The sequence below is a fragment of the Perognathus longimembris genome, chromosome 2 (genome assembly GCF_023159225.1).
Source record: "Perognathus longimembris pacificus isolate PPM17 chromosome 2, ASM2315922v1, whole genome shotgun sequence".
NCBI classification, from domain to species: Eukaryota; Metazoa; Chordata; class Mammalia; order Rodentia; family Heteromyidae; genus Perognathus; species Perognathus longimembris.
In genome coordinates this window covers 12783886-12795283 of record NC_063162.1, presented here as the reverse complement: position 1 = coordinate 12795283, position 11398 = coordinate 12783886, and the positions used below count along the sequence as shown (strand labels likewise).

General features: G+C 50.8%; 1 protein-coding gene across 1 annotated transcript in view; it reads right to left on the bottom strand.

The window, feature by feature from the left end:
• Afap1l2 (actin filament associated protein 1 like 2) overlaps positions 1–11398 on the bottom strand; it is a 96096-nt gene that overhangs the window by 1823 nt on the left and 82875 nt on the right. Inside the window, 11 exon segments of the mRNA XM_048338205.1 lie at positions 235–357; positions 469–662; positions 1208–1363; positions 1656–1827; positions 1913–2155; positions 2672–2783; positions 3533–3678; positions 5439–5650; positions 8364–8468; positions 9006–9090; positions 10911–11000. Of these exon segments, the coding sequence (XP_048194162.1) occupies positions 235–357; positions 469–662; positions 1208–1363; positions 1656–1827; positions 1913–2155; positions 2672–2783; positions 3533–3678; positions 5439–5650; positions 8364–8468; positions 9006–9090; positions 10911–11000 (1638 nt within the window).

The following is an 11398-nucleotide window of genomic DNA, read 5'->3' as shown; positions in this document are numbered from 1 at the left end:
ACTTACAAGTGGTGGGAAGGTAACAGAAGCATCCTTGGGCTTATTCAGGAATACAGTGCAAGCCATCTTTCTAGTTAACCAGTGTCAACAACGAAGCCTTAGGCACAGTGAAGTCAGACCTCTGCTTTCTGTTGAAAGCAAAGCTCTTGCTCAAGCAAGTGCCTAAACCCACAAAGTGTTCCCTGCATCAGAGGAGAAGTCTTGTTCGCTGTTCTGGGGGAAATAACCACTTACCTTAGCTTTCTGTAGAACGGTGCCTTTGCCTGTGACCATGACCGAAAGAGGCCTGTTCTTAAGCACAGAAGCAGAGTTCACTGGGGTGCAGTCTGGGACAGGCGTGGGAGTGGCAGCTTTGGGCTATGGAAAAGGAGAGTTAGGTAAAGGAGAAGGAGACATAACCCACTTCCCCCATCCCATGTCCAAGTGGCCCTGTAAGCAGCTCAGAGGAGCTACGGTGCCTGAACTCACACGGGGGCTCATGCTATCCAAGTGGGTGGTGTCCACAGTGGTGCCCAGTGTCACAGGCCCAGCCTCTGCCTTCTTCAGGTTTTCCTTCACCTCCATGATGTTGAGCTCAAGGTCCACACGCCTGCTCTCCTCGATGCGGCACTCCTCATCAATTTCCTTCAGCTTCTGCTCCAGGCTGGCCAGGACTCCCTTGTCTGGAGAAAGAATTAAGCCAGCTACAAGGGCGACATTTCAGCCAAGGCCAGTAATCATGGTGGGGCAATTTAAATGAGTACAAAACGATGGCACAAGACTCCAGTGGAATTACTTGGAAAGCTCCTACAAGAAGTAGGTGGCTAGGAAATGGACTTCAAACGGTAGGGTGATATGGAAAACCTAGAAGGCCTCAGACTTTTAACTTTTATTCACTATAAGGAAGTACAATCTGGAAATCAAGGACCATGCAATGCAGGTGTGGTTAACATAGGGATGATGTAGGATGCCAGTCAGATGACCCAGACCTCAAAACAAGGCCTTGACACAACATGGAAAACCAGCAGAACAACCTGCTAGTCCTATTAAAAACAATCAGAGGTTCCCTGTGTGCAGGATGCAGACTTTCAGACAGGACCAGTAGGAAGAGGGGCCTTGTGAAGGGTGAAGGGCTCATACCCAGCAGTCTGGAAGGCAGGTCATCCCCCACAAAGCCTACCTGAGCCCTTTTCCATTCCTCCCCACCTCCCCACCTGGAGGTCCATACCTGTACATTTTAACAAAGTCTCTTTCAGCTCTCGTTTCTCTTTCCGGAGCTGAGCCAGATGCCCCCGGATCTCTTCCTTCTTCTTTTCCAGTCTTTCTTTCTCTTCAGTGTACCGCTTCACTTCAGCCTCTGTCCGATTCTTGCCGAGTTTGATCTCTACAGACCCAGAGTGGAGAAGCGCTGTGTCAGAGTCCCTGGATCAGAAGCAGCCCCAGCCCGCTTCCCTGGCTCAGACCGAGCCCAGGGCTTGGACCGAAGAGCAGAGCTGACCACCAGCTCAGCCCAAGATGGATGGGAAAGGAAACAGTTCACACTATCTTTGTTATACAATCTGGGACAAAACCCCTTGGCCTCCCTGAACCTTCATGTCATCATCTGGAAGGGAGGGGATTGGGCTACCTTCTCCAAGCCACTTGTAAAAGGTTAAGCTCTGATCTAGCACAGGCACCTGCACTGGTCACCCGCAGCCTGTCCTTCACAGGTGGGCTGGCGCTGGCTGGCGTGGTAGCTATGGTGTCAGGACAATTTGCAGGAAAAGAGATTCTCTGCTGCTCAGCCTGTAACTTGACAGTGGGGGTTTTCAGGGTGAGCTCCTCGGGCTCCTGGCTCTCCAGCTGCCTCTGCACAGGGAGAAAAGCACGAGACTGGGCTGGCTGGAAAGCCTAGGGAGAGGCAGGGCTGACTGGCTGAGAGAATGGCCCGTACCTGGCCTGCCAAGTTCTCTGGAGACGTCCTGCAGACTTCATCTGGGGTGGGGCCTGGGCCTGGGTCTATAGGGAGGCCATCACCCGTATGCTCCAGGTATGGTGGAGGGGAGGCGGCCCGGGCCTGAACCCCACTGGGGCCGTATAGGAAGGACTTGACTGGCGTGAGGTCCAGGTAGACTCGGTCAAGCTGGCTGTCAGTAGTGGCATCTACGGCAGGGGAGGCTTCCCCAGCAGGTTCCCCCTGCAGATAACAAAAGAGTCAGGTGGCATTCATAATGACCTCCACATGGATAGGGTACCAGCCCACACTGACATTCCCAGGGACATCCTTCCTCTGGGATAGTGCCCCCTGCCTACCATTGAGTCCTAGAATGGCTATTCCAGAAGACCAGGACATGGTCATTGCTTCCCTGATCCTTGTTTCCTCGTCTGTAACGAGGACAAGGGCTGAACCTTCGTGTAGGGTGCTGAGGTCTGAATCCCTCATACAGCAAGCACTTCAGGGCCAGGATCCTCCATTCAATGGACAGCCCACCTCAGCCATCAATATTGACCTTGTTGCCCCTACTCTCAGGCTCCATACTAAGCCACTGACCGGGGAAGCCAAGCAGTGGTTCCATCTAGTCTCCAAGCCAACTGAATAGGCTCCCATACAAAAGTTGAGATTTCTGTGCTGGGCGCCTGCATCAGTGGCCCTGTGGGGTGGTCTAGCATGAGGAAGGGTGGGCAGCCATAGACCCCTGGGTGCTGTCCTTACTGCAGCTGTCAACTCCGACATCTCCACATCATCATACAGCTCCTCCTGTGGGTCCCGGCTGGGCAGACCATCGATGTACGTGTTGGGCTCAGAGAACTTCCTCTGCATCAGTCTGGAAGACACGGTGGGACACAGCAGGCATGAAGCCTCAAGGACAGGGTAGAGGACAGCCGAGGATCCCAGGCAAAAGCTCTTGGACTGCACTAAGATCTGAGGATGAAAATCTGTCTGGATGGGTTTAAGGGTAATCTCTTCCCTCTTCTCAGAATCTTTTTCCTAGAACTATTCAGGTCAGACTCCTCCACTCTTAGCATCCTGTGCCTGTCTGTTCCAGATTCCTCCCTTTCAGGATCCCCACACAGTGGCAGCCACAAGATCCTTTCTCATTCCATCCCCACCATATACCCAGGGGCTGAACAGACTAGACGCCGTCCCTGTTAGGTACAAATGAAAATGGTCCTGTTACAGTGGCTCAGCCAGCATTCACCAGTACTGGTTTTGGTTTCCTATGCCAAAAAGTTTCTCCTGGAGCTCCAGCTTGCTCCTGGCTATACTGGAGACCCAGTGAGGGCCAGGAAAGGTGGTCACTGCCTTAGGGAGCTGGAGCGTGTCCAACCAGAGCCCCAGCTAGCCCCGGGGCCTGGCCCAGCCCCCAGCTCTTTGTGGGCTTTCCTGAGGGCTATTCCTTAGCCTTGGACTTTGCCTCTTCCTGCTGCTGGGCACAGTGGGGCTGAGCCCTGTGCTCTCTCTCATTAGAAGACAGTCTCTCTCTCTCAGAGGCTGGTCTGGGTCTAGAGTCTAGAAGCATGGCTACAATGGGAGAGTGAATGATAGAGGAAGCCCCCCCCCCCTCATACTCACAAGAGAGAGGTTTTGGCAGCACTCACAATACAGGAAACCCTCTCAGCATCCACATAGTCATAGGTGAACTCTTCTGGGTCTGTCTTGGAGCCTGACTCAGAGAGCAAGAGGCCTAGCCAGTGACCCATCTCCTCAGAAGACTTGGCCTAGAAAGAGACCGAGAGACATGAACAACGCCAGAGCAAGCACAGGTGATTGTCTCTAAGGGATCACCAGTGTGACTTCCATCTCAGGCTCAGCGCTCCACTGCCAGGTCTGGATCCCCATTGTCAAGCCTCTGGCAGAGCCTGGGCCAGGTTCTCTCACATTCAATAACACATCCCATCCCCCAGGGGGACCCTAAGTAGCCTTTCCCGACTTCTTGACGCCATCCCAATCATGCCCTGGACTTTAACTGGAGTATTACATGTGATTTGTATACATGTATGTCTATATGATATTGTTAGTCATAAGCTAATAACAATGAACCATTGTCATCAAATGCCAGTAGTTATTATCATCAAAATGGTTCACTTTAAGCAGTTGTGTGCACTGTAGGTCCACACCTCTGTTTATCACCATAATCCATGAACACAAGCCTGCCTGTATCTTTGATAAGAAATAACTTCAAATTCATTCTTAAAATGACGTCAGTCAAGTCAGGGTACCTAAAAGAAGTCACAAAGGTCAAGTTGCTCTGTTAAATTACAAAATCCCACTGAAGTGTATTTGTTTCTTTCTAGATGACAATGCATTCCAACAAATGCATACATGGGTATTTCTACTAAAACACCTACATTGTCTCTTGCCTTCATGACCAAAAATCCCAGAATTCTCTAAAAGCCACAGGCCTTCTTCCAAATGAGGAGAGCCAGCTACCCTTTGGCACTGGGCCATGCAACACTACCACAACTTTGGTTAGTTCCTCCTAATTGGAAAAGCTGGATTTGACATTCCGTTGGTCTTTTCTTTCCATGTATGTCTGGATGTCTCTATGCCACTTTTCATGGGCAACCCCAGGCTATCACTGCCTCTGTATTGTGCTTTTCTCACAGGTCTTACTCTGCCCTTTCCATCCACCTACCACCCAATAGCTAAAGGAGATGTCTTAAAATCCAAATGGGAGCATGTCACCTCTCTTGAAATTCTTAAGGGGTTTAATGACTCCTAAATCCAATCCTATCCCACTCTCCCAGCCTTGTCCTGGGAGCATAAGTGTCATGAAGACAGGAAGCATCACCATCTGTTCTCTACCATATTATTGAAGAAGTACCTGCCATTTGGCAAATACATGGGAGAATCCCAGCTGGTCCCTGGGTAGCTATGGTGTGGATACTCTGACCACCAGGGGGCAGTACTGGAGCAAAATCTGGAGGAAGACCCCAGGATAAAGGACTAAACAGGAGTTAATGGACTACATACAAGGAAATTGGGCTCCACCTGTGGGGCTTATTACAAGGAATTATGTCACCCTTTGTTTTTGCAAATGTATCGGCATATCAAACAAAGGGCAGGGCGTAGGAGAAGCGTAATTGCATCACAGAGCTAATCCTACCATCCATCTAAGTTCTGACAGTAGTCAATTTTATATGCTGGGACCTTGAGGTTCTTCTGGCTGCTGTCAGCAAACTAAATAGCACCCATTAGAACCCCTGAAGCCGCACTGGCGTCTCCCGGAGTTATAAATACTCTCAACTGCCCTAAGTGCAGGAAATAGCTCATTGTCTCGTTCCTATAACACAACCACCCTGAGGTCAGAAGAGGAATGAACATTTTAAAAAATGCAAACAATTGCAGGCAAAGGAAGCAAAAATAATGGGTGGCTACATTGATTCTCCGTAGGAGCACATTTCTCAATACTTGGACTTGAGGGTCATGTCCTCTATGCCTTGAATGTCCCTCCTGCCTCCCTCACTGGCTAGCTTACCTCCAGCTTGGCCAGCTCTTCCCCGTTATGAAGGATGCGGAAGGAGTAGAGGTGGTCAGGGTTTGGGTCTGGGACCACCTCACAGCCCAGCAGGCTGAGCGGCTGCTGAGCTACCTTGCTCCGGTTCCGGTCCTGGTAGAAGTGTAGGTGATTGTCCCGGACAGAGCACCAGCGGGACTTCCACTGGCTGTTGACCAGCACATTCAGGTAACCTGCAGGAAAGGCAGAAGAGTTGAAGCCCTGGAAGGGAGTGGGGCTGCAGGGAGGGGTAGCACCCATAGGAGATTCATCTCTGTACAAGGGAGAGAGACACCTGCAGGGGAGGCTGAGGCTGGGATGGAAAGGCTGTCGGGGAAACTGAGAAGACAGACAGGCTTTGGAAGCAACAGGATTGACTTTACAGCCAGGAAACTCAGGCCGGGTGAGTTCCTGCCCCAGTGACCCGGATGACAAGAGCTGGGCGGAGCACTGCAGGTGAGGGCCTGTGCGGCCATGGAGATGAGACCTGGAGCCAGCATGGAGGCTGAGATCTGAGGATGGAGGTTCAAAGCCAGCCCAGGCATAAATGTTCATGAAACTTGGATCTCCAATGAAATGTCAAAAGCCGGAAGTATAGATGGGCTCCAGTGGGAGAGCTCCAGCCTGGAGCACAAAAGCTGAAGAACAGTACCTAGGCCCTGAGTTCAAGGGACCAAAAAAAGAGCTGAACTTTAGAGTCTAACTTCATAGCCCCAAGAATGAAAAGTTATACCGTGAGATCACAGATTCTATGAGATAAGAACTGCACCGTGGTTCGCAAACGAGCAAGAGGAGATTCTCAGAAGGCCCAGATATCCTTGGCTTAGCTTTCTAGACCCTCCTGTAGCTGCAGCCCCTCCTACCTGCCAATATCTTGCTGCAGCTTTTTAAACTCAGCCTCCATGGACCAACTTCCTTCTCTGCCCTCCCTAAGCCCCAAACTCGTTGCTCAGTCTGCTGCTAGAATATCCGAGTCCTGATGGAGCAAAGCTCCCTGCTTCCATGTTGGGCTTCCTAATTGGACACGGGTGCTTCTCGAGGGCAGGACTGATGCCACGTCTTCTCCAAGGCCCCTGGTCTGTGTCCTTTGACCTATTCATCAGAACCCACTTTCTCTGGGCACACAGAAGCTGCCAGCTACACTGAGTGTGCACAGTACCACCTTCCTAGTTCTCAAATATTGGTCTGTGTTGTGTTGAGCTTCCCAAGGAGAGGTAAGCCCTCTCTCCATTTGGACATTTTCTAAGCTGACAATGCACATCAAAGGCAGTCTTGTCCCAGGGCGACCAGCTTCATGACCTTCTCTATACCCATGGGTGGTGGGTTGTCATCTCTCTGCTCCGCATCTTCTCGGGTTCTCTGGCTTATAAAGGCAGATCCCTTTCCCATCCCTAAGGGTTGGCATCTGCTCTGAACCTTAGCAGACAAAGGCAGGAGGGTGAAAGGGTGCAGCACCCTGCCCAGTGCTGGATACGTGGTGGGGATTGTGAGCATCTCCACACCATATTACTAGCACATCACAGAAGTGGAGCAAAACAACGAGGGACCAGAACTTGGCACTCTGCCCCATTCAGGCAGATGCCCCCTATCACAACTCTCTGAGCCACCCATAAGTTTGAGTCAGGAGAAATAGGAGCTCAGCACTTACATGGCAAGTCCTGAGAAGGAGAGCAATGTGTTCTCATGGGCCACGCCCTGAGCCATGGAAGACCAGGCTCCCAGGCCATGCGTCAGCTATGCCTCAGCTCTGGCCAGAGGAGCAAGAAGACCTTAGCTATTCCTCTCCCAATGCACATGGCCACCCTGCTACCCTTTGTCAATAAGGGAACATACCTAGGACTCAGGAAAGACAGCAGGGCTAGGACAGAAGAAAGAGCTCAACAAAGAAAAGGAAAGAAAGGGAAGGGAAGAGAAGGGAAGGTCAGTAAATGGCCTCTAGGCCCATGGAAGGGCTGCAACCATGAACCCAGCCTGGGGAGCATGCTATCACACCAGGGTATTTTCTAGGCCAGGCCTAGCTTCCTTCCTGACAAGTTCCCTCAAGTAGGATCAAGGGCAGCAGAAATGACCTCTGAAGACCTACCAGTAGCACACACGTCTTATGAACCAGTCTTGTGGATTTCTCACTGTGCCTGCTCCTGTCTCAGAGTCTTTGCGCTGACCCACAGGCGTTGTTCAAGCTTCCTCAGCCGCCTCCCCCCCCCCCCCCCAATCCTTCAGGGCTCAGGTCCATCAGGTCACCTTTGACTAGAGAGCAGGGAGAGCTCTTCACGCCTCTGGGTCTTGTGTGTTACAAAGATGGCCCAGGGCGGGGTTCCTTCCCCAGGGTTCGTTCCTTCCACCTACTTGCCACCCCCTGCTCTCCAACTCTGTACTGTGTCTGACACATCCCACAGAAGCAGATTAAATGACAGCACTTCTAAAAGATCGTTAGGAAGCCAAGCTCTGGTGGTTCACATCTGTTATCCTAGCTGAGATCTAAGGATTGTGGTTCGAAGCCAGCCCAGGCAAGAAAGTCCATGACACTCTTGTCACCAATTAAGCACTAGAAAACTGGAAATGTAGGTGTACCTCAAGTGGTAGAGCACCAGCCTTGAGCAGAATAAAAAAATAGATAAGTCCCTGAGTTCAAGCCCAAGTACTGGTACAACAAACAATAAAACTCAAACATACAAACAAACATTTCAATAAGGATGCATCAGGATCCGATATTGCAGCAAGACAGGGTTTGGTTTAGCATCAAGAATGACCTACAGTGAGTTCAAAACTGAATGCACGATTTGGGAACTCTCCATTCCTAGAGATATTGAAAGGCAGCTGATACCCTTTTCTTTGGTCTTCCTGGAGACAAGGCTCCTGCCCAGTGAAGGAGCCCCTGGAGGCCCTGGTGTTGGCTAGGGTTCTTACTTGATGTCTCAAGGGACCGCTCTGTGGGCTCCAGTGACGTGGACTTCTTCCTGCCCAGGTTCATTAGGTTGCTCAGTTTGAGGCCTGTTGAACTTTTCTTCTTCACTGTCATGATGAGGGAGAGAGAGAGAGAGAGAGAGAGAGAGAGAGAGAGAGAGAGAGAGTGAGTGAGAGAGAGAGAGAGAGAGAGAGAGAGAGATCAGCTTTGCAAACAGCCCATTCACATGCAAAGTCATCCCCATTACATGAACCCACCCCTTTTCTCTCTCTCTCATACACACACACACACACACACACACACACTCATCTGCTTCCCAAGCCAGAGTTAGCTTTCTCCTATGTCTCACCTTCAAGGAGGTCTTACAGAACAGGTGAACATTTGAGAATTTTTACAGACTGTATTGGCTTAAAAGGATTTGAAATAGGGGTGGAAAATAAGAATAGTTTATTAAGTTTTACAAAATTATGCAATTTGGCCTTCTCTCCCTTTTTCCAGGATCTATAAGCTGCAGTATCTCTAGGTAGCATATGAGTTAGAGACCACGTTAGAATCAGCTACCAATTCCAATAGGACTAGAGAGCCAAGTTTCACACCCTGGAATTCAGTCACTTTCCCAACCATGAAAGACATGATGTTGTTACCGTCTTTAGTCTCTGGCACCTCGGGGTGGCCATCCACAGCAGTTCCGTACTCTGCAGCTGACAAGTACTTCTCAGCTATATCTGGCTGTTGAGTAAAGAGAGATGAAAGGAGTCACTGGCTGGGGACGATCATGACCACCATTCTCATGGTGGAAGGGAAAGGATAGTTCTTGATGTAGCAAGAATCCAGGACACGGGGCTGGGGATGTAGCCTAGCGGCAAGAGTGCCTGCCTCGGATACACGAGGCCCTAGGTTCGATTCCCCAGCACCACATATACAGAAAAACGGCCAGAAGCGGCGCTGTGGCTCAAGTGGCAGAGTGCTAGCCTTGAGCGGGAAGAAGCCAGGGACAGTGCTCAGGCCCTGAGTCCAAGGCCCAGGACTGGCAAAAAAAAAAAAAAAAAAATGAATCCAGGACAATGGTGGGACACCATGGCCAAGATGCTCTCTGGGACTCTCTACAGCTGCTGCCTTCTCCATCTTTCTGAAGGTCCCTGCTCCAACCAAGAGCAATGTCCTTGTCTAGTCCACCATCCATCCTTCACAAGTATCATGAATGGGTGTTCTACCAGATGGCCCGTGGGGAGGGCAGGTGGGCAGCAGTGTCCCCACTGGAGACTGGCAAGGTGAGCACCATTCACACGGGGCTGTGGGAAAATCTTTTGAGACCTGACTCTACTAATAACAGAGGATTTCAGGGAAGGGCTGGCCCGTCTGCACAGGGTCAGACATGATTCAGACACTGCTTAAGCGTCCCTTGGTCAGGGCAGCCGGCATGAGGGGACGGACCCAAATGGGAATAACATCCCTGACTATGAGGGGTTGGTGGGGAAGAGGCACATCTTCTGAGTATCTGCAGCTGCTGCTGGTGAATCGTGCAGCATTCAGAATGTTTCAGTGAAACTTCCAAAGAACCACTTATTCCACATGGACAGGAAACAAGCTGACAGCCCAACCACTGGGCTGCCTGAGGCAAGACCCAGGGATGGTAGAACCTGGCTAGGAATCCCCACCGCTATGTCTGCAGGGAGGACTCTCCTGTCAGCCCAATGGGAAGGAGATCCAAGTTCACTCCAACTTCTGGTTTCCTTTTAGCAGTCAAGGAATGAGTGGGACCAAGAAAGCACCTGCCCCTCTTTTTTGTTTTGTTTTGGTTTTGCCAGTCGTGGAGCTTGAACTCAGGGCCTGCGCACTGTCCCTGGCTTCTTTTTGCTCAAGGCTAGCACTCTACCATATGAGCCACAGTGCCACTTCCGGCATTTTCTTTATTTGTGGTGCTGAGGAATTGAACCCAGGACTTCATGTATATGAGGCAAGCACATTGCCACTAGGCCATATTCCTAGCCCATACCAACCCCTCTTTATGCCATTTGTTAAGGCTGTGGACACCATACCAGGTACGTATGGAGACCCAGAGAACAAAGGGTGTCCTCCAGCTCAGGTTTCCGGAAACCCTCCTACATGCGTCCCTGTGGGCTGGAGACCACACAATAACACCAGGAGTCTCTGGCTGCTCTGTGCAGGCGCAGGCTTCAAGGTACCTGGTACCTACTGCCAGGCTGGTAGGTGTCAGGAATTCAAAGAGTGACTCTTTTAATTCCCTCAGGTGATAACATGCAACCCAAGTTCCTTGACAGTGTCCCTTAGCCCCTGTGACTTTTGCTCCAATAATCTTCTTCCTTCCCGACCTCTAAGCTCCAGAAAGCAAATAGTTTCGGTCTATATCCATTTCATCCATTTTCCTGCCAAGCAAATGTTACTACCCTCATCCAAGCACTCTATGTTTCTTATTAATTGGGCTGAGTGTTTTGTGGTTTTTTTAATGGGGCTACGAATTTTACACTCTGATTTCTTTTCCATAGAAAATGAAGTGAACTCTCACTCCAGGCAGGGCAGGACCTTACTTTCTGACAGTTCAGGCGCTGGGTGTCTGGGGTATACTGGTTCCCTTCGGATGCTCCTTCAGAAGAGAGGCCGCTGACCTCCTGGATCACCTGAAGGGAGAGAACAGCATCAGCAGGCCCTCCTGAGGCCAGAGGAGAGGCGGCGGAACAAAAGGAGAAGATGCACCGCTTCCCAGGAACATGTGGTTGTGGAACACATCTCCGCGGCAGGCTGCATGGAGAGGACTTGAGGCTCAGGCTCTTCCTTTTTTTTTTTTGCCAGTCCTGGGGCTTGGACTCTGGGCCTGAGCACTGTCCCTGGCTTCTTTTTGCTCAAGGCTAGCACTCTGCCACTTGAGCCACAGCGCCACTTCTGGCCATTTTCTGTATATGTGGTGCTAGGGGAATCGAACCCAGGGCCTCATGCATATGAGGCAGGCACTCTCGCCACTAGGCCATATCCCCAGCCCCTCAGGCTCTTTCTTAAGGCCCCGTATGTTCTGTGCATG